The sequence below is a fragment of the Propithecus coquereli genome, unplaced genomic scaffold, assembly GCF_000956105.1.
Source record: "Propithecus coquereli isolate 6110/MARCELLA unplaced genomic scaffold, Pcoq_1.0 Scaffold246, whole genome shotgun sequence".
NCBI lineage: Eukaryota > Metazoa > Chordata > Mammalia > Primates > Indriidae > Propithecus > Propithecus coquereli.
In genome coordinates this window covers 1,470,707-1,484,813 of record NW_012148019.1, presented here as the reverse complement: position 1 = coordinate 1,484,813, position 14,107 = coordinate 1,470,707, and the positions used below count along the sequence as shown (strand labels likewise).

At 35.8% G+C, this 14,107-nt stretch overlaps 1 protein-coding gene across 1 annotated transcript in view; it reads right to left on the bottom strand.

Moving 5' to 3' along the window:
- The window catches only part of RALGPS2 (Ral GEF with PH domain and SH3 binding motif 2), a 191,660-nt gene that overhangs the window by 101,236 nt on the left and 76,317 nt on the right, over window positions 1–14,107 (bottom strand). Inside the window, exon 7 of the mRNA XM_012646525.1 lies at window positions 8,926–9,055. Within this exon, the coding sequence (XP_012501979.1) occupies window positions 8,926–9,055 (130 nt within the window). The remainder of the gene's footprint in view (window positions 1–8,925; window positions 9,056–14,107) is intronic.

The window sequence follows — 14,107 nt, the reverse complement described above, 5'->3', positions numbered from 1 at the left end:
TTTTTCCATTAAATCCAGATGAAAACACTCACTCTTTGTCACTGTGCTGCCCCGTATGAGAGCCATCTGCCACACGTGACTATTATTTCAAGTGTGTTTATTCTGAATTAAGATGTGTTTAAGTTAAAAAATAGACACATTTTGAAGATTTAGTACAAAAAATTAATGTAAAATATCTCATTAACAACATATTGGTTACATATTTATATTTTAAATATATTGGGGTAAATAAAATATTACTTAAAAACTGAACTACATCAATACTGTTCCATCTATCTATATGTTCCCTGAATTTTAAGATTATTCCCGTTTTTTCCACAAATACATCTGTATACCTGCACAATATATTATTTACTTTTGCTTATTTTTGAGCTTTAAAAAATCATATTTTAATGTATGTGTGGATTAAATAACAATATTTATAAAGTTACAAAAGTGTTTAGTACACACCAAGTGATTTATAAGCATTTGTTAAATAAATTTTTAAACATATGGTCTTCTGTGATTGCTTTGTGTCATTACTTTGTTTCTAAGACTTATCTATGCTGTTAAATGCAGCTGTAATTCCTTAAATTGAGAATAAACTAATGTGTGACTGTATCGCAACATACTCATTCATTTTATTTGACAGTTTCTGCTGATCCACATTTGTACTAATGCTTGGTATCATCGATCTTAATTTTTGCCAATCTTGTGAGTATAAAATGGTATCTCCTTGTGTCTTAATTTTCATTTCCTTGATCAGTAATGAGGTTAAGCATTTATATTTCTATGTAATAAATGTTTTTGTCCTTTTTTTCACCTCTTGGGTTGTCTTTTTCTTATTGATGTCTCATATATTTTTTAAAATTTAACATGGTTTATTTGCACAAAGAACAATTCTTTTTTTTTTTTTTTTGTGAGACAGTCTCACTCTGTCACCCTGGGTAGAGTGCATCGTAGCTCACTGTAGCCTCAAACTCCTGGGCTCAAGCGATCCTCCTGCCTCAGCCTCCCAAGTAAGTTGAGACTACAGGCCTGTACCACTAACCCAGCTAATTTTTCCATTTTTAGTAGAGGTGGGGTCTCACTGTTGCTCAGCTTGGTCTCGAACTCCTAAACTCAAGTAGTCCTCCTACCTTCGCCTCCCAGAATGCTAGGATTACAGGCATGAGCGGATACTGATTCGTTTGTCGGTTAAATTTTATCCAGTCACTCTGCAACCCACTAAATAATCTGAAATGTGTAGCTATCATGATGCTGAAACTTATTTTGGCAAAGGCATTAATGACTTTTCCTCATTATAAATCTTTAAACCTCTCTCTGGATCTCCCCCTCCTACCTAATCTCTCTGTAGTATTTTAATCATCCCCTCTAGTTCTCTGGGTTTCCTACCTTACTTTCCTAGCCTCTCCCTCTCCCCACCATTCTTCTTTTTCCTCACGTTTCCTGGAAGTTGGTATTACCCATGGTCTGCCATTAACCTTCCTTCTCATTTTACATGTACTTTCTCTGTAGTATCTTAGTTCTGTAACTTCAGTTACCACCTAACTCTTGATGACTTTTGAAAGCTCTCTACAGAACTAAGCTCCTGGCTTTCGTTTTCAATTTAACATGCCTAACTATTATTTGTCCCTAAACAACTGTCATTCCAATTTTCTACCTTGGTTAGTGATATTACTAATTGCTTAAGTTAGAAAGCTCAAGATTGCTCAAATTAAAAAGCTCAGGAGGAATTTTTTACAATCTTACATTTCCCTCAAATAAAACTATTAGTGAATACAACACAATCACTGAATGATCAAGAAATTATACATAATACAAAACACAGGCTAGAAGCTGCCAGTCCATCTGACCCAATGTTTTTAAAATCAGGAAATATCACAGGAAAAATGTAAATGACTCTCTTTTCCTGAAAAATGGGAAGGACTAGCAATATTGTCTCATAATCCTAATGGCCACAATGAGGTACAACTGAGAAGGTGCAGGCAGATCCCTTTAAATTAACCATAAGGAGTCCAGTTTGACATAACCTTCGTTTTCCTCTACTGTTTTGCAGCTGGCTTACTTCACTCATTTCTGTTACCTGCTTCATTCCTGGTGTGAGCACTTGCCTTTAGAGGCCCTGAAATTTGCACCCCCTGGCATACCTATGCATGCCATAGGAACTCAAAGAATTCTGCGAAAGAGGGAGAAATTAATCTCAGATTTTGAACGAAGGATGTGGATTGACAATGTGCCCTATCTGAAGGGGAAAACAGCACAAGGCAAGGCAAGGCAAGGAAGAATAGGAAGTAGAAGTCCCCAAGTTTTATCTAGAAGCAGCGTTCGGCGTGTGGGCAATCCAGCGAGAGGCAGGCAGCGTGGCATGGTGTGGCATGATGCTCTGGCACGGCACTCACATCCCAGCTCCACTACTTAAGTACCAAGCCAAATTACTTAAGACGCTTAAGTTTCTGTTTCTTCAGCTATTGGGTTACTTAATTAACATTTCTCAATTAATGAAATACGATAGCACAGCTGATACTCAACACTAATTCCCGCTCTAGTACTGTATTTTCGTAGCAGAAGAAACTGGGCCCGAGGTAGGTACAGCGATTTGTCTAAGTTCACATAGTTTGTGGTGAGTCAGAGCTCTCTGTTTTTCACTCAGTTCAGGGTCATGTTTGTTTTAAGCCACGACACATCAATTAATAACAAGAACGACTCGCACAGAGAAGAGAGGCCATTCTGTAGAACAGGGGGACGTGACATTATATAACACCAGAATTTCAGATTAAAAAGTATTAAATATCTGAAAGAATTTCACTCATTTTTGGTTATTTCACTTATTTCTGGTAATTACATATACAAGCAGTTTTATCTTAAGACACATTATACAGTGGATACAACATATTGCAACAACATCAAGTTTCTTATAAGTTACAAACCTTCTGAAATAGCAACTTAGTAAGTGAAATGTTTAAAAATTCTTCTAGGCTATAAAGAGTATTACATTATTTAGGTGGCTGCCTCCTGACAAAGTCTAGCTCTTGTTCTTTGTTAACAAAAACTAAACGCATCAGCCTGCAACTACTTCTAAGTGAAGTTGAGTACTATTTTTTCAGTATTCAACTTAAAAGATCTCTGGCCAGCAGACTAAAATGTTTGTTTTATAATTGCCCGCTGAACTATGATAGTCTGTTTCCAGATGGTGCCCTTCCTTCAACCTGCACAATCTCTCCTTGTTCGAAGCTATTCAACCTCCTGCTGATCCCACTCCCCCCACCCCTATTTAAGGCTACAGAGAGGAAATCCTAAGTCTCTAGCAATTTTTTGGTGATGTAATATGTGGGCTGAACTTGAATCTACTGAGAAAGAGGGAATCACTATTCAAGGGTACTGTATATACAATCTGGGTCAGCTGCAGCTGGTTACTGCATTTCTCCATGTGGCAGGCAGAGCAAAGCCACAATGCTTTCTCTGCCGGATTAAAGACAGCCCACAGACCAGAACTTCCACTAGACTACTTAAAATTACATAGGTGGCTTGTCAAATTCAATTGATTAGTATTGTAAAAAGAAAAAGAAGTTCCTTCTTACAGCTTGGATTCAACGGTCCAAAACAAAAATGCAGCTGCATTGAAGTCACAGCTGAACAAACTTCTACACTGATTTTAAAAATCAAGAATAAGGGCAGCAAGTTACTGGATTCACTTTGTCAACAGATACAAAAAGGTATTTAATATTTCTTTTATTTTTATTTTAAAATACTATGTATATAAAAATGCATAATTATTTTATACTGGTAGTAAAGATTTCAGAGTCTCTTATTAAACAAAGAACTTTGGAACATACTATAATTTATCATCTGAAAAAGGTTTGTTTTGCAACTTTATGTGGAAACATTAAATAATTTTTTTTATGATGGTTAATGCATTCTTTGAGGTTCAACTTAATGATATTTACTGTATATGATTATAGACTGATAAATGCATACTGGGTTTCTGAAAACCAGAGCTTTAGTGAAACTCGAAAAAAATTTTAACAAGTAACAGATTAAATGTTTAAGGTTTATAGCACAATGATTAAAAACAAAGGAATACAAACTAAAGAAAATAACTGTAAATATAATTAGTTTCTCTTCTCACAGCTATAGTGTATGTGCTGAAGATATACATAAACTGTTGGGTTTCTCACAGTATAGTTACAAACCAAAGGTAAGAAGATACAAAAATAACCAAAAAGCTTTGCAACAAAACCTGAATTACAGCATAAGCATATACTAGGCAGAAATTCTTATATAGATTTAAGAAAAATCTAAGGCATTTCTTGCTAAAGTCAAAATTTTAAATAGTTTTCCAGGTTTACATGTAACAGTAATTTAATTTGGGTAACAAATTAAACCTGCTACAAATGGAATTACTTGGGAAAGCAAAGTTATTGATACACATACAAAAGACTATTATGTAAGTAGTGAGCATTAACAATAGAAAATAAAAACCCATCTAAGATGTAATTACTTGCATACTAGATTAAAAGGCCCAAAATATAGAATAATTTTAGATAGAAATGATTTTGGTAACCATACAAAAGAGGTTCTCTTCAATATTCTATCTGGGAGCTTTTTTTAATTGTGTTATGAAAACTATTAAAAGTAAAATCACTAGTTACCAATAGTAAGCTTTAACATCAAAGACAGTTAGGTTTGTTATGATTTGGAGATTCTCTGGCCTTTTAAAAATTAAAGATATTAATGGTAAGAATCTCCGATAGCAAATAATGGTAAAGCTAAAATTTTTTCCAACTTTGTTTTTCATGTCCTTTCCTTAAAGATTCAAAACTCTAAATACTGGAAGGATCCCTATTAAACATATTTTACAAGAAATTTGGATAAAATTTCTAAGCAACACTAGATCTGAAATATTGTCATCTCTCATTTTTGTTGTTGCTATGAAAAGTGCAGGACCTCATAAAGCCTCAGTTCTTACTGATGCCTTAGGCAAGCATTTAATCTGAAACCCAAATCACACAGATAAGTATTTATCCCTTTCTTAAATATATCCAGGGGATTAGATTGTTCTCAAGTCTCTTCCCAGAACATATTTCACAATCCAGAGGTTCTTTATCTAACATCCTCAATGCTTCATAAATTTAACTTCAGTGCCTCTTGCTGTTTTCAGTGCATGACCCAGACAGTTAAATGCCTCTATGAGTTTACCATCTGAAAGGAAGTAAATCCTGACTTTTATTTCTTCTCCCTGCTAGCTGGCAATGTAGCAACTATGAAGAGAAACGGTACTAATAAAATTAACCCAATGCATAGAAGTCTTTTTTTTCTTCTCTAAAAACAACCAAGCAAAGACATAGTTAACTTAAGTATACTGTAACTAATTTATAACATTCTCTTGGGACCTAGGAAAATTTTAACATACACAGAAAGGTTTTATGAGGTAACACAGATTTATGAATCTTTCAATTTAAAACTGAACATATGTGGGAAAATATTAAATAAGAGAATGTTTTTAGAAAATGTAACAGTAAATGTATTTTTAAAATCAGTTCTTTAGGCATGACGTAGCTAGTCTACTACTTAAGAAATGTGGCTCCTTGCTCTACTTTAAGTGACAATGAAGGCATTACTTTTGTAAGAAGAAGGGAATTATTCTTATTTTTAAAAATAAACTTTTAGTTGCTTTCTTTAAATACTAACTTAGATAAGATTCTCTTATGGTGGATAGTGATTTATCTTATGATTTAATCTTACAGGAACCACAATAAACCAAGAGAGAATACACAAAAGGAAGCTGTTTTTGTTTTAATTTAGATTAGGATTTTAATGTGTTTTGTTCTTCAATGATAACACTGATTCAAAGTCAGAACAGCAGTCTTGGATAATATGCTCTTTGCTGTTCTGTAAATATCTGTGTTAATAAGCTATTAAATCAGAATATTGTTCATAAAATTCTACTTGTTTTGAAGTTTCATGATAGTTTCTGAATTTTCCTTGTTTTGGTAGCTTATATCACAGTGGAAATTATTTAAACAAAATAATTTTATGATCTAAGAGTTTCCATTCTATCATTAAACTGAAACAAGTGGAATTTAGCACTGGCTAAGTTAAATATGTAGGAGAAATTATATATGTTTACGCCTAGGAGGTACGTGGCTTACATTTTATTTTAAGGTCCTGAGTTTAAGAAACCATATCTAAATTCCATGAATCTGAAAATACAAGAAGAAATCTTTTATCAGTTTTGGTATAGGTAACTTTTGTATAGTATAAGTCTTCTTTTCTAAATTTTCTACAGATGTCAGAAGGCAAGGTATGACATAATGTATTCATCCATGTGTGCTTTGGATATTAGTCAGCAAAGGCAGCCTTGGATCAATGATGACTCCCATATTTAAAAAAAAAAAAGCCTTGATATAAATATGAATTAATAAGCCCATCCTCCCTATCTTTTCTGATCCTATCTTAAGTTAGTAAAAGAAAAATAATTCTCCACACTCCATCCATCCTCTGCTTTATCTATTTTGAAAACATACTCAATTGAAAACACCAAAAATAAGGAGACATGGTTTTAGAAAGTGAAAGTAGCAGTAGTCTTCATGACTGTAGCCGCAAAGTCTATATTTCATTGACATAAATCTTTATTTTTGGGAGAGATCCATAATCACAAGTTAGAGACAGAAATACCAATTTACAGAAGACACACAGAGGGAAAGGAATGACAGCACGTAAGTCCAGGATATAAAAATGATGTAAACAAATTCTATCAAAAATAATCCACACATACTTTTGCATAAATTAACTGGTCAATGAAGAGAGATACAAACCAGGAAAAGGATGCCCAAAACAAGAAACATAAACTTAAAACTCCTCCATAGTTATGAGGATACAAATCGCAGGTCTAGAGAAGTTAGGAATAGAAGGTTTGAATCCCATTTGAGCGGTTTAGCTTCTCCAGGACTATTCCTTTGTAAAATGATACAGCATTTACTTCATAGTATGGTTGTGAATGCAAATAGTTAACATGTATTAAATGCTACATAAATATAAGGGATTGTCATAGCGTTGTTGGTAGAAAATAATTTAGAATATATTGCCATATAATGTAGTGGTTAATTAAAAACATGAATGCTAAAGTTTTCTGCATGGGTTCAAATTCTGTCTCCATTGCTTAGAAGCTGTGTGACTCTTGATAACAACGTACTTAACTTCTGGATGCCAAGATTTTCTTCAGAAAATGGGGATCATAATAATCTACCTCACAGAGTTGTGGTGAGAAGTAAAAAACATGTAAAGAGCTTAAAACAGTACCTGTCACTGAACAAGCACCCAATAAGTATTAACTACTGTTATTGTTGTGTTGTTATTAATACTAGGCATAAACAACTTAGGACCTGGCTTCTCAAATCAAGAAACAAGTAGTTAGGTGGAAAATGGAATAGAAAAGATCTATCTTAGGCTATCCACTGCCATCCTTCAAAAACAGCAGATAGGAATCAAGGCTATAAGAGCGGGAAGGTGGGCTGCAGTACAGCAGCTTGCTAGCGAACCTGATGGAACAAACACGTTACCCATCCTACTACTACTACATCTTTGGGAGGTAACTAAAGAGAAAGGAAGTCTTAGCTCTTGGAACTAGTTCTAGTGTTTCCTCAGAAGAAACTGTACCCTGAAGAACAAGTTATTTCTCATCTGCCACAGCAAAAACAAAACATTCCAAGCACAGATTTTAGCATACACGTCGCTGCTACAAATACTAACTAAGGGTGAGGGAACCCAATCTAGACCAGGTTCTAAGATGTGTGTGGCCCTGGCCTTCAACATGGGTGCAAAGAGGTTCTTGAATGAGATGGTCTCCAAGGCATTTTCCAAATCTAACATTCCTATTCAATTATAGATACGTTTCTTTCCTTGGTGATGGCTGTGGAAAGTTATTAATATTTCACTAAAATATAGTTCAATAGAACCTCTGTTAGAAGAACGAACCTTCAGAATCATCTATAAGCTCAGAGCATACATGTAATTATGGTTCAGGAAAGACAATTGCCCACAGTAGTGACTGCGAGAAGTCTATCATTCTTAAACCTGTCACCAATCCCACTAAGAGATGATACAAAAACAAAAACAACATATGATGCTAAAATTGTCTGGTTTGAGATTTGTCTAAAATGGCTTTTTTTTTTTAATTTGATAGGTAAAAAAGACATGGTATTTATCACAGAGGACCAATTTAATCGAAACTGTACAGTATGAATCTAAAACACTGACTAGTAAAGTCACGTGGTAATTTTAATACTAGTTAGACAAGAATGTCTTAATTAAGGCCTTTTCATAGTCTTAAGGTAGTAAGCTTCTTAAAGACAAGAAAGGTGTCCTATTAGGGTCTCGAAAGCCGCAACAGCACCTCACAGGGTGCCTTCATACGCAGTGGGCACCGACCAAGATCTGCTCAGTGAGCTGGGGAACAAGCAGCATTACAATGAGGTGATACCTGGAAGAGCTACTCTCCAAAACCTCATCTTTAAACAAATGCCAAAGTACTATAACTTAAAATTGAATTTAAGAAATTAACAAAGTTAATCTGGCCAAATTTATTAACATCAATAAATATTCAGTTTTCTCCTTAGTTTTTATATGTAGATTAATGTAGATTAATATGAATTCTTTTTACTTTTTCCCTTCATTGATTTGTTTTTTTCCAAAAGACGCTGTTGTACAACCTCATTTCAAAATGAAGGCTTTTATCTGGACCCTAGGTGTGCTACTCTTCCTACTAACGGGCATTGGACATTGCAGAGGAGGACAGTTCAAAATAAAAAAAATAACCCAGAGAAGATACCCTCGTGCCACAGACGGTAAAGAGGAAGCAAAGAAATGTGCATACACTTTCCTGGTACCGGAACAAAAAATAACAGGGCCAATCTGTGTCAACACCAAAGGGCAAGATGCGGGTACCATCAAAGATATGATCACCAGGATGGACCTGGAGAATCTGAAGGATGTGCTCTCCAGGCAGAAGCGGGAGATAGACGTGCTGCAACTGGTGGTGGATGTGGACGGAAACATCGTGAATGAGGTAAAGCTCCTGAGGAAAGAAAGCCGAAACATGAACTCCCGCGTCACTCAGCTCTACATGCAACTCTTGCACGAGATTATCCGTAAGAGGGATAATTCACTTGAACTTTCCCAGTTGGAGAATAAAATCCTCAATGTCACCACAGAAATGCTGAAGATGGCGACCAGGTACAGGGAACTAGAGGTGAAATACGCTTCCTTGACTGACCTTGTCAACAACCAGTCTGTGATGATCACTGTGCTGGAAGAACAGTGCTTGAGGGTATTTTCCCGACAAGACACCCATGTGTCTCCCCCTCTTGTCCAGGTGGTGCCACAACACATTCCCAACAGTCACCAGTACACTCCTGGTCTGCTGGCAGGTAACGAGATACAGAGGGATCCAGGTTATCCCAGAGATTTAATGCCGCCACCGGATCTGGCAACTTCTCCCACCAAAAGCCCTTTCAAGATACCACCACTAACTTTTATCAATGAAGGTGAGTCACTGTTAAAAAATGGAAGTATTGGGTTAATATGTTTCATGGTTTACGGAACAATGCTCATAATAAATGCTTATTCTTCACTTTGGTGGAGTTACACACATACATAAATTTCCATTTTTGTTTTTTATTAATATCATCAGGAATTGAACTTAAGTACATCTCCTCTCCCAGCTCTAAGGTTCGAGAGTGTATTCTGTGAAAAAAGTAGTCTTCCATCCAAATTCTCGTGTCTAGAGGCGATGTCACTGAGACAGACACCTGCCCATGTTCCACTCCCAACCTGTGGAGTCCTGCTCCACAACCAGCCCACCAGCGTCCCACGAGGTGCTCGCTGCTGCTCAACAACCCCTTGCTGTTCCCACCATCACACTCTTCCAAAGGAACGTTTAAAATTTTGCTTTTACGGTCAAGCCTGTCATTACACCTCCTTACCCCACTGTCAGCAGACGACTCATCTACTACTGTACTAAGTCTAATCAGGTTTTGTTCTTTCCGATTCTTAAAAACATCTGTACTAAAAACCCATGCCTTTTTGCCCTCAGCCTCAAGAGGAAAAGGAATTCCTATTTTCCAAGGCTAAGCAAACTACAATCTGCACCTTGTATCCAAATAAATACAACTTTTCATTACCATAAAAAAATCCTTTCACTGATCTTAAGATCCCCATCTGTACTTCTTAATTTCATTTCTTCTTCCCTTCATTCAACATCAGTCACTGATCTAGGTGCCCAGAAAACAAAGATGAGTAATTCACCTTTGTTACAGTTTATCAGCCTCACTGCTAACTTTCTGAATAAGTATTTCACATTTATTTTACACTTGCATCCATTTTCTCATAGGCCATTCTGAATCCTTTACAAGCTGATTTGCTTCCTTAGAGTGGAGGGGAAAACACAAATACCCCAAAGTAAAAAATATGAGTAAACAAATTAGTTCATTCACTTATTGAAAAGACAGGGCATAAAACTGTGTAGACTACAAACTAATTTTAAACAACAACAAACACACAGAACAAAGACTGGAAAGAAAACATTATGAAGTGGCTGTATTTCTCTGCAGTAGTGGATACCACTAAGCATCCACAGCGCTGCTTTCTTGGGCTTCCATATTGTATCATTCTGACTTGCTGCTTCTCTAGGTTCTCCACTGGCACTTTTCCCTTCTATTCCTTAAAAAGGCTTTCTTCAGGTATTGTGTTTTAGTGGCCTCATATACCTTATTCAAGGCTTCAAGTATCACCACTGCTCGGATGACCCATGAATGGAGCTCTCTCTCCTGAGTCTAACCAAAGCTGGGTGTTTGCATCTGGATATCGTACCATGACCTCACATGCTACTGCTTCCTTTACTGAAATACCTTCTTTGGGCTTACTTGTCAACTTAGCAGATTTTAAGGCTTAACTCAAATAATACTCTTACTGTTACGACTTCCCGGATTCAAACAAACATACTTAGATGGCTCTTTCCCCAATCACTATTTCTTGAACATGTTTTCTATATCATATTACACTGAAATTATTTATTTACATGCCTGTCTCCCTGCTGGTCTGAATGCTTCTGGAAGACACTGAACTCTCTGTTCATCATTCTGTCTCAACATCTAGCCAGGATCAGGTTTGGCACAATGTGCTCAGCATATTGTAGGCACTTGAGGAATGAATGGATGAATTAGTAAACAAACCCCCAAATAAAAAATTTCCCCAAACTAGCATTCTCCTTTTAGAAATAATCAGTATTACAAAAGGAATACGTTATGTGCTGAAGAAAATCTAGAAAATACCAATAAGCCTTTTTAAAAAAGCCTCCCTGAATAACTTCCAAGTCTTTCTTTTTTCCTTTCATAAACATGGTCATCAACATTCTTGTAACTTTCTAAAATAACTTTCTTCTTTTTGTTTTTCTAGGATTATATCCTTAGGATAAACTTTTATAAGTAAAACTGATCAAATTCTTTTGATTTCTCTATGTTGATCTACCACTCGTTTCTGAACTGAATTGGCTGGTGTTTGGTACTTCCCACCCGCCCCACACAGTCAGCTGAATTTCGCCCAGGTCCCTTTTTCAGTCTCTCATGTACATGTCCCAAATTTCTATTCAGAGCAAAAACTCTAACTTAGATTCAAGTTATCCATGGCAGCAGCTAGAAGATAGAGATTTCCTGGGTTACCAGTTGTGTGACCTTGGAAAAAAACTTTCTCCATGCCCCAGTGTCCTCATCTATGAAATGGGAATACTAACTGTACTTACCTCATAGAGTTTCCTACTTGAAGAGTACTTAGAGTACAGGTGCCTGGCACTCAAATGGTACGGTCTTACTAAGAACTGAATAGCCTGCCAACTGGTCTAACTCCCGTCTTCTCTCTCCACCAAGATGTATTTACATTGCCAACAGATCCCATCTTCTTAAACCACCCACATAACCACAATTCTGCTCAGCAGTTCCCTACTGCAAACAGAAAAAGTCCAATTTACTTAGTCTGGCTAGGAATAATGTCCTCCTCAAAGAATCAAGCCTACTCTGCTACCTTTCCTTCCATTAGTTTCCTTTACGAAAACTATCTGCTCCAATAAAATGAATCTACTTAGTTTCTCCTAAATATTTCCATGTTTTTTGCCTATTTAAATTATAAAGCTCAAACCAACCAACCAAATAAAATTGCAACTCCTCCTTGAGGCCCGTGTTGGCTCCCACAGGCTTGAAGTGATTGTTCCTCTCCATGAACCTCCACACTCTGCAACACACGCACGATATTCCATATATTCCCTCTTAAATCATCAGTCATCTTTACATGCACACATAAGTACATCTAAATAAAATGCCCTCCAACTATATGATAAGCTTCTTCCTGGTAGATGGATATTGTGTCTTATTTGCAGCTGCTAAATGTTAGCTGATTTGATAATATTTTTATAGAGCTTCTTAAAGTTGTCATTCCAAAGACCTTCATGAAAGTACTTTAATATATTATATTGTACCGGATACACTTATTTTATACTGTTTTAATGTACAGTAGCAACAGGCCAGAGTATAATTAAATTAGGTAAATATGATCATTATTAATATCCTCAAGCCTTCTGATTTCCAAAGGGAAAATGTGAACAAAGTGATCCACTGGGTACAGAAAGAAAAAATTTACATTTATATTTATTTTTGATTCCATTTTTAAAAATTTATGTTTTGTGTAAGTTTTAGTGTATATAATTTATCAGTACAGTGGTTTATATATATAATTCATAAATAAACATAACTGAGGTATGTGCATTTTCTTTAAACTGATGAGGTGTACAATTATGTAAGTATGGAGACTACGGCCATGGAGTATTCTTTGTGACCCTGAATCTTAAGGGAATGGTGTCACCAGTTTTAGCAGAAATGATTATTCACATATTTATACACTGGTAAACTTTTCTAAGAAAATGACTATACCAAATAAAATATATCATTTCTAGGTTTTATCATACATTGAACTTTAGTATAAGAAAAATGTAATGTTATAGAATTAAATCCCATGTTGGGGATTAAGATGATTCAAAAGTCTCCTTAAAAATATTCTGCTTTAATGAAACAATGGTGTATATACCCCAATAAACTAATCTTTAATATAAAAATTAAGGACAGATAACTTTTTTCTGTTATTCATTATTTTTTGTTTTAAGTAAACATTAACCTTTTACTTATTTTATTCTACAAATGTTGGTCTCTTAAATTCAAGGGCATAATTAGCTACCACAAGAATTATTATATTAATTAGTAGACTAATGAACATATAAGGGAAAGTACAGAATTAAGAAAACCTGGTTCCACCATTACCTTTGTTTTGTATGTCACTTTGCCTGTTTCGGTTTTCTCATTTGTACAATTAGAGTGCCGATTGGACTAGATGATTCTAATACCCTTCTCCAGTTCTATTACTCTGTGATTCTTACCAAATCACAGAGCAACAACAGGCATGTTATTTTCTTTATATAATGTGCTCAATTATTTGTTCATATTATTTTCATATCTCTCTGAGAAAGACATCTAAAACTGTCTGGGTGCTTGCACAAAAAAGGGCAAAGACAAATGGCTATTGGTGTACTCATGGATGCTCCTGGCACCAAGAAATTTATATTACTGTACTCTACATGTAGGTACGTAGTCATCCTACAGTTTCTAAATGCATAAAGTGAAAATACACAATTTGTATTTTAAAAGGTATTTAATCAGCCACAAAAGGACAAATACTGTATGATTCTACTTACATGAAGCACACAGAGTAGTCAAATTCACAGAGACAGAAAGAAGAATGGTGGTTACCAGGGGCAGTGGGGAGGAGTGAATGGGGAGTTGTTTAATGGTTATAGTTTCAGTTTTGCAAGATGAAAAGAGTTCTGGAGATGGATGGTGGTGACGGCTGCAACAATATGAATGTACTTAATGCCACCGATCACGGCCAGGCGCGGTGGCTCACGCCTGTCATCCTAGCACTCTGGGAGGCCGAGGCGGGAAGATCGCTTGAGGTCAGGAGTTCGAGGCCACTGAACAGTATATTTAAGAATGGTTAAGATGGTAAATTTTATGTTATGTATATTTCACCA